The sequence below is a fragment of the Palaemon carinicauda genome, chromosome 8, assembly GCF_036898095.1.
Source record: "Palaemon carinicauda isolate YSFRI2023 chromosome 8, ASM3689809v2, whole genome shotgun sequence".
NCBI lineage: Eukaryota > Metazoa > Arthropoda > Malacostraca > Decapoda > Palaemonidae > Palaemon > Palaemon carinicauda.
The window spans coordinates 73,427,552-73,441,817 of NC_090732.1; the positions used below are offsets into that span (position 1 = coordinate 73,427,552).

The 14,266-nt window shown below is 36.1% G+C and overlaps 1 protein-coding gene and 1 long non-coding RNA gene across 2 annotated transcripts; both read left to right on the top strand.

Annotated features, from left to right (window-relative positions):
- Positions 1-2,972: 2,972 nt before the first annotated feature.
- On the top strand, positions 2,973-4,555 carry LOC137645756 (uncharacterized). Its single transcript, XR_011045345.1, has 2 exons — positions 2,973-3,806; positions 4,354-4,555. It is a non-coding gene; the product is annotated as an uncharacterized lncRNA (long non-coding RNA).
- Positions 4,556-6,145: 1,590 nt separating this feature from the next.
- On the top strand, positions 6,146-12,247 carry LOC137645753 (uncharacterized). Its single transcript, XM_068378653.1, has 2 exons — positions 6,146-11,500; positions 12,046-12,247. Exon 1 carries the CDS (start codon positions 6,161-6,163, stop codon positions 10,709-10,711), a length of 4,551 nt encoding a protein of 1,516 aa, XP_068234754.1. The 5' UTR covers positions 6,146-6,160; the 3' UTR covers positions 10,712-11,500; positions 12,046-12,247.
- The last annotated feature ends 2,019 nt before the right edge of the window (positions 12,248-14,266 follow it).

Genomic DNA, 14,266 nt, shown 5'->3' on the forward strand with positions numbered 1-14,266 from the left:
AAGGGTGACTTTACTGTTGTAGGCTATAGGAACAAGCGTTTAAGTTTTGGCCTAAGGCCTAGCCCTTGTCATCTCATGCTAGCTTTGTTCAAAATCTTGATATTGGATGTTGAGAGTGACAACGAGGAAATGGTTAACTTAAAGAAATCGCTGTATAATACCATTTATATGGACAATGGGTCATATTCATGTAACTCTGCCAAGGCTTTATATGAAGCATACTACTGTCTCCCTAATATCTTTGGACCATACAAATTTGAATTGCAACAATTCGTAACAAACGATGCAGAACTGCAAGAAATGATTGACCGAGATTATGATAGTGAAACACCCAAAGAGGTAAAGTTGCTCGGCATGGTTTTGGGATAGGGAAGCAGACTCACTAGGCCCTGGTAAGATTTTCCTTGATACGCAAGCTAGCACAAAGAGGTCAATTTTGTCAACATTGAATAGTATCTATGATATATTTAATATCTATGGACCAATCTTGAACAGGGCCAGGTTGTTTCTTAAAAAGCTTCAAGAAGACAAGACTATCACATGGGATAGCCCTCTCTCAGAAACATTAAAAAGGGGAATGGACACTTATTGGAAAACAGGTGAATTCTACTCCTAAAGTAGTAATTCCTAGATTCCTGGGTAGGAGAGATGGTACCTATAAACTAGTAGCATTTTCAGATGCAAGTAAGGATATTTATGGAACTGTGGTGTATATTGTAAATGTCTTCAATGGTAATACAAGTTTTTTGACCGCCAAGAGCAGGGTCGTTAACAAACAGTTAGAGAAGAAAACCATTCCTGTAATTGAATTTCAAGCTTTGGGACTAGCCACAGAGACTGTAATCAGTTTATTTCAAGAACTTGCTGGTCAATCAGTCGTTACTCCAATCAAAATTGTGAGCATGGCGATATATTCAGACAGTATGGTTGCTCTTAATTGGCTTTACTCTCATACATATAAGAATGATAAATTGCAGAAGAAAGGAGTTTTTATTCAAAATAGGTTGAAAGCTATAGGTGACTTGTGCCAAGTTTTCCCAATAACATTTTCATTTGTGAATGCATATGATAATCCTGCAGATTATATTAGTAGATGTGTCTCATACAGGAGACTTCAGAAGACTGCGTATCATGGTGGACCCGAGTTTCTTAAGAAACCTCAGAAAGATGAGGTTCAGTTTAGTTTTAAGGTGCCAAACCCCCTTGAAAAGAAAGATGAAGTACCCGGCCTTGAAAGGGAAGATACTTCCTTAATCACTGTCTCAACAGATTCTGAAAGTAAAGAAAATAACAAGAAAGACATAAAGAGCATTGAACACTTGATACCCCTGACTAAGTTTTCCAGTTTCCATAAGCTAGCAACTGTTCATAGGATGGTATTGAAATTCATCAAGAACATCAGAGAAAAACTAACAAATAAAGGAATCGACATTCATTGGGGAAATTGTGTCAAGGAGAAAAATCTTTATGCTTTAGCATGTAGGCAGATAATAGGTAAAGAACAGGAAAATAACTTCCAGAAGTTTGTGAATTCTTCAAGAAAAGTCATACATTAAAAAGAAACATTCCCAATTTGGTAACTCAAATGAATATTTTCCAGAGCAAAGACACTTTGCTAAGAATCCGGAGTAAATTCGGAAGAAACGAACAGATTTTCTTTCCTGTGCTGTTACCTAAGCATAGTTTGCTAACTAAATTGCTTATTCGTGATATGCATGTTAGTCTAGGACACGCTGGTGTGTATTCGATCTTGGCTCAGTTACGTAAGCAATTTTGGATAATCCACTTTTATTCCACAGTAAAGAAGGTACTTAGAGAATGTATAACTTGTAGAAGGCTTAATGAGAGACCAATCAAAGCAAATCAGAGTGCCTATAGGGATTTTCGGAGCAATCCACCACCTATTCCATACAGGTATATTTTCATAGATTACATGGTCCTTATAACAGTAATATGGAATGGTGAAAGGAAGAAAATTTGGTTATTATGCGTGACATGTTTGTGGAGTCGTGCCATCAACTTGAAGATATGTTTATCTGCTGATACTCGAGACTTTCTCAAGGCCTTCCAACTACACATATATGAGTTTGGCATCCGGAATTTTGCATATCTGATTTGGGATCCCAGCTCACTGCTGGTAGTAGAATCATTGGAACCTTTCTCAACGATTTTGAAACGCATGCCTTCTTTGAAGAAAATGACATTAAGCCCCTGAAGTTCGAGCATTATGCCAAAGGTAATAGTTCTTTGGGTTCGCTAGTTGAAAGCTGTGTAAAAATGGTGAAAAAGCTAATTTTTAGTTCTATTAAGAACACTGTGCTTGATTATCAAGATTTTTACTTCCTTATTTGTCAAACTGTCCATCTTATTAACAAAAGACCAATTGCTTTTAAGGATAGTCTGAGAGATGCTTGTATTGATAATGTAGAAAAACCAATAACTCCTGAGTGTTTACTTAAAGGCTATGATCTGGTATCAGTGAACATTATTCCCGAGTTGCAGAATTCTTCTTCAGATGACACCAATTGGGTGCCTGGTAGTAGTGCTATTGATGATGTTAAGGATAATTACTATAAGCTTAGACAAGCTAGAAACAGACTAGTTGAGGCATATCATTCAGAGTTTCTTGCAACTCTCATTAATCAAGCAGTAGATAAAAGGGATCGTTACAGACCTGTCAATCATAAAACCTTGGCTGTTGGAGATATTGTTCTGTTAAAAGAGGACGCAAGCAAACCAAGTACTTATCCACTTGGTATAGTAAAGAAGACAGAAGTAAATCACCTAGGGGAAGTAAAATGCAGCTCGTGTGCTTAAGGGTAAGTCTCGTGAAGTTGTGTACAGGACAACAGATTCACTCATTTTGCTTCTTCCTAAAGAAGGATTTCATACTGTTGTTGAAATTGAAACTGAATTACCTATTGATCAATTAAAAGTCAGAGAGAGAAGTAAACGGGCCCGCTGCACTTGAATCTATGAGAAACACAGAACTCTTGGTTCAAGAGGGCCTAGTATAATAGGCTTACATGGTTATGTATATTACCATATTCTTTGGGGGTAAGATACACATGGGCTATAAAGAGTGTGTAATGAAATTGTTGCTGGGAGTGAGTAAAAGTTGAACAAATGGTTTCTTTGATTAAACTTAGTAAACTTTAATCAAATTGTTGCTGGGAGTATACAAAATATATCAAAGATATATTTCACATTTATTGTTTACTTGACAGTATGTTATTTCTCTTTTATTTACTTAAACTCCCGGATACCTTTTAAAATATTTTGTTTCTTGTTAAGCATGGGATTTAGGAGTTTATGTTTTGAGTTCCTTCTACTTCTCATGAATCGTAATCACCAAGTTGTAATTAGCTATTTAGATTTACTATTATTACTTTATTGTGGCTAAAGTTCATGTTCATAAAGTTAATTTGGCTGATTCATGATAAATGTTTTCTTGATTAACCTTTTCAAACCCAAAGCTATAAACGAAATAACAAAGTTTAGCAGAGGCGACCATATAATGTCTCGAAGAAGAGGTGACGATATAACTGCCAAAACGCAGAATAGCAGTTGTGACTCGAAGACCAGAACGACAGGACCTGTTGTTGAACACTCCTACATGTTTTTTGTGTATCAGCCGATCTGCTTATAGTCTTCATGGATGACAGAGTTTAATGGTATAATTAATATGAAGATTTACTATTAAGAAGTTTGCCGAGGACAGCTACTATTGACGATGAAGGCGAAATTCAGCAAAACTACCAAAGGATTTGGGGAGAGAAAGGAGACGGGTTTTTAGCAGTTTGGAGGTAAGAATCGAGTTACATTTACGCGTGTTTCAGTCGATTTTCAAATTGCTTATATATGAACTTTGTCGGTTCATTAACCTAACTTGCACGTCCTATAAAATATTACCTGATAGTTCGTGATATTTAGAAGGAACTTGATAATTGTTATAAGTGTTATTTTCTTGTGAACTTTTGTAAAACTCATCGAGGTTTAAGTATCAGAGGTTAAGCTAACGAGTAACTCAGTTCTTTCATATATTAACGTTAAAAAACTTCTAAAAACTTTAAGACTGGGCTATTGAGCTTGCTTATATGTTAGCTAAGTAGACTAAGCACTGGAAAAAACTTATACTAAATTTTAAGCTAGGCACTTATCCTAGTAAATAACTTTAAATTTGTATCAGGCTAGCCTAAAACTTAGCTAAATACTAAGAATATTACGATCTTTGCTATCTAACTTATTACATTTTATATATTTACATTTAAGTAAAAACATTTAAGGCTTACGCCTTAGTCTAAACCATAGATGGCCATGACCTCTATTATAGATATTTCATTGTATTGTCAGGTTATGGAAAAATTCAGTGGTGACCATGTTGTGCTGGAGTGGTGTCTGGCGTAAGGTCATCTCTCCAAGAATATAGCACGGTTTGGAAGGGTTACAGTGCACAAAGGACAAGGATTCTCTCAAGCAAAGGGATTAAATTTTATTTTACTCAGTTATAAATTTTCTATTTCATTTTGACTGTTGTAATTAAATATAAATTAAACGATTTCTTTAATTTACCCTGTCGCCATTAATTTGTATATCATTGCATGATTTCAAGTAAAAAAGTTTTTCCATATGGCGACCGTGACAGGATTCGTGCAATCCTTAACCTCCCTGTCCTTTGTGTTGTAAGCCTTTTATTGTGGGTGGGGCTGTCCTCGGCTTCTTTATTTTTCATATTTGATATAGGCTTATTGGTATATGTAGAGAAAGCATCAAATTTGTGCTCGGTAATTGAATATTTTTATTGAAGTGAATATATGTCTTTTGTAACACGGATAAATATTCGTAATTGCTAGAAACTTTGTTTTGTGTTTATCTAGGTTTGGTATTAGATTAACTTTGTAGAATTATTAACATGTCTGAGGATATATTGAAGAAACGGCGTTCTTACGCTCGGCAAAGAGTAACAAAGATATATAATACAGTTCAATCGAATCTCGAAGGATTGTCTGAACAAGATAGACTTTTGTATATTCACAGACTTGAACAGTTAGAAAAAGAACTGTTAGGGTTAGACCAGGAAATATTGAACTATGTCATAGATAAGGAAGACGAAAGCTCCATTGAACAAAAGATTTTCACAGATGAAGACTACCAGAAAAAGATAATGTCGGCTTTGTTAAGTTTACAAAGGCAACAGGCTTCTAGTTTAGAAACTGTAACCACACCTACCCCGGTAGTTAACCTTAAGAATGAGTTAAGGATGCCTCAAGTTCCTTTACCTGAATATGACAACACCAAGGGTCAGTGTTTAGTAAAGTTCTTTTATGAATTTGAAAAATTGACTGACAAACAAAATTGGTCAAATCACTTAAAGTTTATGTATCTACGAAATCAGTTGTCAAAGTCTCCAAAGGCACTTGTGGATTCTCTTGATATTGATAACCAGTCATATGACGAGGCAAAGAAATTATTATTGCAAGCATTTGCAACTCCATTAACACAAAAATATGATGCAATTAAGAAACTTGTAGACTTGAAGTTAACTTTATCAGGTGATCCATATGCCTTTGTAGCCTCGATGAAAACTATTATGAATGCATTCAAAAAGCTTGACGTCAAAGTTGACGATGTTCTCCAGTACTTCATATGGCATGGTCTTAATGATCGCTTTCAATCTTTACTAATTCAGATAACAAATGAAAGCAAACCCTCATTAAGTGAAATTGAAAGTAACATATTTGAGGCTGTTGAGAGGTATAACAGAACGAATGAAAGAAATGTTGAGCAAAAGGAGAAAACTAGGACTAAGAATATAGAATCAAGCACAACTCTCGCAACCAAAGTTAGTGTTAGCCCTAATTATAAGTCATGTATCCTATGTACAAAGGATGGTAAGCAAGATACCGCACATTTGCTAGTAAATTGCCCAGTTTTTGCGAATCCCAAAATGAAAGTAGAGAAACTTAAAGAGCTGAATGCTTGTGTTAGGTGTGGCTATCATAATCATGTGACTCGTCAGTGTAAATTCAAGTTTACCCAAAGGTGTAGAAATTGCAGTGGATGGCATTTTACATACCTGTGTGTTGCTAAGGAGAGGCTTAATAGTTCCAGTACTAAAAAAGCTTCTGATTCTAGTAATACTGAATCCACTGAAACCTCTATGCATACTAGTGGGAAAAAGCCAGAACCGAAGCATACTTTAAATAGCCTCACATTAGCTGAAATTCATCAAAATGTTACTGGTGGTGCTGCAATTTTACCAACTTTTACATGTTCTGTGGCTGAAGAAAATAATGTGGTTCGAGTTTTACGAGATTGTGGTAGCCAGAGAAATTTTATTTGTAATAAGCATGTAAACCATATGAAGTTCCCTGTCCTAGCAAAAAACGTCCATATGACTATTCATGGTTTTAATTCTACTAGGGACCTTGTAACTGATATTGTTAATGTACCTCTCAAGTTAGGTAGGGAATGGTATTCCATCGAAGCAGTTGTTGTACCCAGTATTGATATAGAGTTGAAACTGGAGGGCTTAAATGTCATTGTTAAAGAATTTCAAGATAGACATTACATTTTAGCAGATAAGTTTCTTAGTGGTTGTGTGGACACTATTGGTAACATTGGTCTTATTTTGGGAAATGATGCTGACTTTTTGCTGTCGCTAACTACACACAAATTTGGATTAAGCAATCCCTCTGTGTATCTTGACACTCCAGTTGGTGTCATGCTCACAGGTAATATTAACAGAATGATGAAAAACTTGGATTATTTACCTAACATTAATAATGGAAATAGTTCACATACTGCGGTTAGCACTCAAGGAGACACACTTTGTATGGAAGGGGAAGCTGCCCAGACTAATAGACAATTACAATTCCTCGATAGACATAGCTTTTTGGCAGTCTCTCAGTCTGAACTTCGAGAGGACGATGTTGACTTGATTTCCAACAGATCACAGGCGAGTATCAAAGTTCAAGAAGCCAACACTAATTCAACCTATGCTATTTTTAACAAAAAGGGTAAGCTAAAGCAGTCTGAATTGATTAAAGCTACGGAAGAAATGCTTGAAAAGCAATGCATCGAATATCTGGACTATGAAAAATCCCAGCTATCTGAAGATGACACAGAAACCAATAAAAAGCTAGTAAAGTATGTTCTTGATAGTACAGAACGAGATGAAGAAGGTAGACTAGTAATGCCACTGATGTGGAACAACAAGATATCCCATTTGTTAGGGAAGAACTTCAATTTATCCCGGATGATACTGAAGTCTAACTTAACACGTATGAAGAATAAACCTGAGCATTTAAAGATGGTTAATGATGTATTTAAAGAGCAACAAAATCTGGGAATCATAGAGAAAATTGAAGATATTAATTCTTTTATAAATGAACATCCAGAAGCTAGTTTCTTGCCTCATATGCCTGTGTTCAAAATGGCCAGAGACACGACCAAGTGTCGAGTCGTGTTTCTGTCTAACTTAAGTGAGAAAAACAAATCTGCGAAGAGCACTTATAGTCATAACCAGTGTATGCTTCCAGGCCCTTGTCTGAATCACAAAATTGCAACTTCTCTGATTATGCAGAGATTTGACACCCATATGATTTGTTTTGACTTGAAAAAGGCATTTTTGATGATAGGACTCAAGGAAGAGGATCAGAATAGATTGTTGTTCTTATGGTATCGAAATATTCTCAAGGGTGACTTTACTGTTGTAGGCTATAGGAACAAGCGTTTAAGTTTTGGCCTAAGGCCTAGCCCTTGTCATCTCATGCTAGCTTTGTTCAAAATCTTGATATTGGATGTTGAGAGTGACAACGAGGAAATGGTTAACTTAAAGAAATCGCTGTATAATACCATTTATATGGACAATGGGTCATATTCGTGTAACTCTGCCAAGGCTTTATATGAAGCATACTACTGTCTCCCTAATATCTTTGGACCATACAAATTTGAATTGCAACAATTCGTAACAAACGATGCAGAACTGCAAGAAATGATTGACCGAGATTATGATAGTGAAACACCCAAAGAGGTAAAGTTGCTCGGCATGGTTTGGGATAGGGAAGCAGACTCACTAGGCCCTGGTAAGATTTTCCTTGATACGCAAGCTAGCACAAAGAGGTCAATTTTGTCAACATTGAATAGTATCTATGATATATTTAATATCTATGGACCAATCTTGAACAGGGCCAGGTTGTTTCTTAAAAAGCTTCAAGAAGACAAGACTATCACATGGGATAGCCCTCTCTCAGAAACATTAAAAAGGGAATGGACACTTATTGGAAAACAGGTGAATTCTACTCCTAAAGTAGTAATTCCTAGATTCCTGGGTAGGAGAGATGGTACCTATAAACTAGTAGCATTTTCAGATGCAAGTAAGGATATTTATGGAACTGTGGTGTATATTGTAAATGTCTTCAATGGTAATACAAGTTTTTTGACCGCCAAGAGCAGGGTCGTTAACAAACAGTTAGAGAAGAAAACCATTCCTGTAATTGAATTTCAAGCTTTGGGACTAGCCACAGAGACTGTAATCAGTTTATTTCAAGAACTTGCTGGTCAATCAGTCGTTACTCCAATCAAAATTGTGAGCATGGCGATATATTCAGACAGTATGGTTGCTCTTAATTGGCTTTACTCTCATACATATAAGAATGATAAATTGCAGAAGAAAGGAGTTTTTATTCAAAATAGGTTGAAAGCTATAGGTGACTTGTGCCAAGTTTTCCCAATAACATTTTCATTTGTGAATGCATATGATAATCCTGCAGATTATATTAGTAGATGTGTCTCATACAGGAGACTTCAGAAGACTGCGTATCATGGTGGACCCGAGTTTCTTAAGAAACCTCAGAAAGATGAGGTTCAGTTTAGTTTTAAGGTGCCAAACCCCCTTGAAAAGAAAGATGAAGTACCCGGCCTTGAAAGGGAAGATACTTCCTTAATCACTGTCTCAACAGATTCTGAAAGTAAAGAAAATAACAAGAAAGACATAAAGAGCATTGAACACTTGATACCCCTGACTAAGTTTTCCAGTTTCCATAAGCTAGCAACTGTTCATAGGATGGTATTGAAATTCATCAAGAACATCAGAGAAAAACTAACAAATAAAGGAATCGACATTCATTGGGGAAATTGTGTCAAGGAGAAAAATCTTTATGCTTTAGCATGTAGGCAGATAATAGGTAAAGAACAGGAAAATAACTTCCCAGAAGTTTGTGAATTCTTCAAGAAAAGTCATACATTAAAAAGAAACATTCCCAATTTGGTAACTCAAATGAATATTTTCCAGAGCAAAGACACTTTGCTAAGAATCCGGAGTAAATTCGGAAGAAACGAACAGATTTTCTTTCCTGTGCTGTTACCTAAGCATAGTTTGCTAACTAAATTGCTTATTCGTGATATGCATGTTAGTCTAGGACACGCTGGTGTGTATTCGATCTTGGCTCAGTTACGTAAGCAATTTTGGATAATCCACTTTTATTCCACAGTAAAGAAGGTACTTAGAGAATGTATAACTTGTAGAAGGCTTAATGAGAGACCAATCAAAGCAAATCAGAGTGCCTATAGGGATTTTCGGAGCAATCCACCACCTATTCCATACAGGTATATTTTCATAGATTACATTGGTCCTTATACAGTAATATGGAATGGTGAAAGGAAGAAAATTTGGTTATTATGCGTGACATGTTTGTGGAGTCGTGCCATCAACTTGAAGATATGTTTATCTGCTGATACTCGAGACTTTCTCAAGGCCTTCCAACTACACATATATGAGTTTGGCATCCCGGAATTTTGCATATCTGATTTGGGATCCCAGCTCACTGCTGGTAGTAGAATCATTGGAACCTTTCTCAACGATTTTGAAACGCATGCCTTCTTTGAAGAAAATGACATTAAGCCCCTGAAGTTCGAGCATTATGCCAAAGGTAATAGTTCTTTGGGTTCGCTAGTTGAAAGCTGTGTAAAAATGGTGAAAAAGCTAATTTTTAGTTCTATTAAGAACACTGTGCTTGATTATCAAGATTTTTACTTCCTTATTTGTCAAACTGTCCATCTTATTAACAAAAGACCAATTGCTTTTAAGGATAGTCTGAGAGATGCTTGTATTGATAATGTAGAAAAACCAATAACTCCTGAGTGTTTACTTAAAGGCTATGATCTGGTATCAGTGAACATTATTCCCGAGTTGCAGAATTCTTCTTCAGATGACACCAATTGGGTGCCTGGTAGTAGTGCTATTGATGATGTTAAGGATAATTACTATAAGCTTAGACAAGCTAGAAACAGACTAGTTGAGGCATATCATTCAGAGTTTCTTGCAACTCTCATTAATCAAGCAGTAGATAAAAGGGATCGTTACAGACCTGTCAATCATAAAACCTTGGCTGTTGGAGATATTGTTCTGTTAAAAGAGGACGCAAGCAAACCAAGTACTTATCCACTTGGTATAGTAAAGAAGACAGAAGTAAATCACCTAGGGGAAGTAAAAGCAGCTCGTGTGCTTAAGGGTAAGTCTCGTGAAGTTGTGTACAGGACAACAGATTCACTCATTTTGCTTCTTCCTAAAGAAGGATTTCATACTGTTGTTGAAATTGAAACTGAATTACCTATTGATCAATTAAAAGTCAGAGAGAGAAGTAAACGGGCCGCTGCACTTGAATCTATGAGAAACACAGAACTCTTGGTTCAAGAGGGCCTAGTATAATAGGCTTACATGGTTATGTATATTACCATATTCTTTGGGGGTAAGATACACATGGGCTATAAAGAGTGTGTAATGAAATTGTTGCTGGGAGTGAGTAAAAGTTGAACAAATGGTTTCTTTGATTAAACTTAGTAAACTTTAATCAAATTGTTGCTGGGAGTATACAAAATATATCAAAGATATATTTCACATTTATTGTTTACTTGACAGTATGTTATTTCTCTTTTATTTACATAAACTCCCGGATACCTTTTAAAATATTTTGTTTCTTGTTAAGCATGGGATTTAGGAGTTTATGTTTTGAGTTCCTTCTACTTCTCATGAATCGTAATCACCAAGTTGTAATTAGCTATTTAGATTTACTATTATTACTTTATTGTGGCTAAAGTTCATGTTCATAAAGTTAATTTGGCTGATTCAAGATAAATGTTTTCTTGATTAACCTTTTCAAACCCAAAGCTATAAACGAAATAACAAAGTTTAGCAGAGGCGACCATATAATGTCTCGAAGAAGAGGTGACGATATAACTGCCAAAACGCAGAATAGCAGTTGTGACTCGAAGACCAGAACGACAGGACCTGTTGTTGAACACTCCTACATGTTTTTTGTGTATCAGCCGATCTGCTTATAGTCTTCATGGATGACAGAGTTTAATGGTATAATTAATATGAAGATTTACTATTAAGAAGTTTGCCGAGGACAGCTACTATTGACGATGAAGGCGAAATTCAGCAAAACTACCAAAGGATTTGGGGAGAGAAAGGAGACGGGTTTTTAGCAGTTTGGAGGTAAGAATCGAGTTACATTTACGCGTGTTTCAGTCGATTTTCAAATTGCTTATATATGAACTTTGTCGGTTCATTAACCTAACTTGCACGTCCTATAAAATATTACCTGATAGTTCGTGATATTTAGAAGGAACTTGATAATTGTTATAAGTGTTATTTTCTTGTGAACTTTTGTAAAACTCATCGAGGTTTAAGTATCAGAGGTTAAGCTAACGAGTAACTCAGTTCTTTCATATATTAACGTTAAAAAACTTCTAAAAACTTTAAGACTGGGCTATTGAGCTTGCTTATATGTTAGCTAAGTAGACTAAGCACTGGAAAAAACTTATACTAAATTTTAAGCTAGGCACTTATCCTAGTAAATAACTTTAAATTTGTATCAGGCTAGCCTAAAACTTAGCTAAATACTAAGAATATTACGATCTTTGCTATCTAACTTATTACATTTTATATTTACATTTAAGTAAAAACATTTAAGGCTTACGCCTTAGTCTAAACCATAGATGGCCATGACCTCTATTATAGATATTTCATTGTATTGTCAGGTTATGGAAAAATTCAGTGGTGACCATGTTGTGCTGGAGTGGTGTCTGGCGTAAGGTCATCTCTCCAAGAATATAGCACGGTTTGGAAGGGTTACAGTGCACAAAGGACAAGGATTCTCTCAAGCAAAGGGATTAAATTTTATTTTACTCAGTTATAAATTTTCTATTTCATTTTGACTGTTGTAATTAAATATAAATTAAACGATTTCTTTAATTTACCCTGTCGCCATTAATTTGTATATCATTGCATGATTTCAAGTAAAAAAGTTTTTCCACATATGGTATACTTAAAACCATTCATGAATTGGGATTGAGAGGAGAGCTGCCACTATTTATTCGGGCATTTCTTTCACGTAGAGTTTTTCAAGTGAGAGTTGGGGAAACTCTATCTGAGAGTAAGTGCCAGGAAGAAGGAGTTCCTCAGGGTAGTGTGCTGAGTGTAACCCTTTTTGCACTAGCAATTAATGGGATATCGTCAGCCATTCCCCAGGATGTTTTCTCAACATTATTTGTGGATGATCTCTCAATATCATTTGCTGGCACCAGAATGGCAATGGTTGAGAGAAAAATCCAACTCTCTCTTGATAAAATTATCCAGTGGGCTGACATGAATGGATTTAAGTTCTCGACAAGTAAAACTACCGTTGTCCATTTTTGTCGTATCCGGGGAGTACATCCAGACCCGGATATATACATTAAAGGTCAACGGATACCATGTGCTAGGGAAGCTAAATTTTTAGGTTTGATATTTGATTGTAGGGTGACATGGGTTTCTCACTTAAAAGCATTAAAAGCTAATTGTGTTGAAGCTCTAAATATCTTGAAAGTATTGTCCCATACATCGTGGGGGGCAGACCGCAATACTATTTTAAAATTATACAAGGCCTTGATTTTTTCCAAAATTAGTTATGGTTGTGAGGTATATTCTTCAGCCACCCCAAGCCGGTTAAAAATATTAGACTCGATACATCATGCAGGTATTAGATTGTCTACTGGAGCTTTTAAAACCTCGCTTTACCGAATGTCTTCCATTCTTCGGTATCGGTTTAGATTGCAAAGACTCCCTAACTCTCTAGCATTTCAGACTGCAAGCCTTGTAAGACACGCATCATACTTTGAGTTGCACCCAAAATCTCCTCAACCTTATGGCTTTCGGGTGAAACGATTATTAGATAGTCTGGATATAATTAGAAATAAGGTACTTCCATTCAAGGTATCATCAATGCCTCCATGGAAGTTACCGGAGATATCTTTTTGTAAATATTTTATTGGAGATAAGAAGAATATGTCAGACCTAGAAGCCAGGTCTCTTTTTAATGAACATGTTAAAGAACATAGAGGATCAACTTTTATCTATACTGATGGCTCCAAATCTGATGCTGGCATTGGATTTGTAGTACATAGTAATGATTTTAATTGTAGAGGTGCACTTCCTCTGACTGCTTCCATATTTACTGCCGAACTGTATGGCATATTAACCGCTATTGAGAAAATAGCGTTGGAGAAGGAGGGTAATTTTACAATTTTTAGTGATGCAAGGAGTGTCCTTCAAGCTATGGAAGTTTTTAATTCTAACAACCCTCTAGTTTTAAAGATTTTAGAATGGCTTTTCATTATTGGACGGAGAGGTATAACAGTTCAATTTTGTTGGGTTCCAGCACATGTAGGTGTGTCCGGGAACGAGAAGGCAGATTCACTGGCTAAGGAGGCTGCATCCGAGTTGCTGCCAAGAAGGTATCCCATTCCCTGTGATGATTTCTTACCTGACATCAAGAAATTGGTTTGCAATAAATGGCAACAGCAATGGGATAGTCAAGATGGCAATAAAATGCGAGAGATAACAAATGACATATCTCCTTGGAGGTATAATATGATGCCCCGAAAATGGGAGACGTCTCTTTGTCGTCTCCGTATTGGTCACACTCGGTTAACACACGAGTTTCTGCTGAAGGGCCAACACCAACCGTATTGTGACGACTGTTTAGTACCTCTAACAGTAAGGCATTTGTTGACCGAATGCCCCAATTATAACAACTTGAGGAATAGATATTTGTTTGAGGCTCGAGGTGAGGGTGGCAGGTTCATCCTTGCCAAGATTCTTGGAAATGATGTGTCCTCCCATGCAAGTGGCATTTTAAGATTTATTTCAGAAGCAGGTCTTCTGAAAAATATTTAACTTTTATGACATTCAACTTTTATGATTTTGATTGAATACTCTTTT

Excerpts from the sequence above, each read along its gene's own strand:
- LOC137645753 (XM_068378653.1), top strand. The coding sequence starts at position 6,161 with ATGCATACTAGTGGGAAAAAGCCAGAACCGAAGCATACTTTAAATAGC.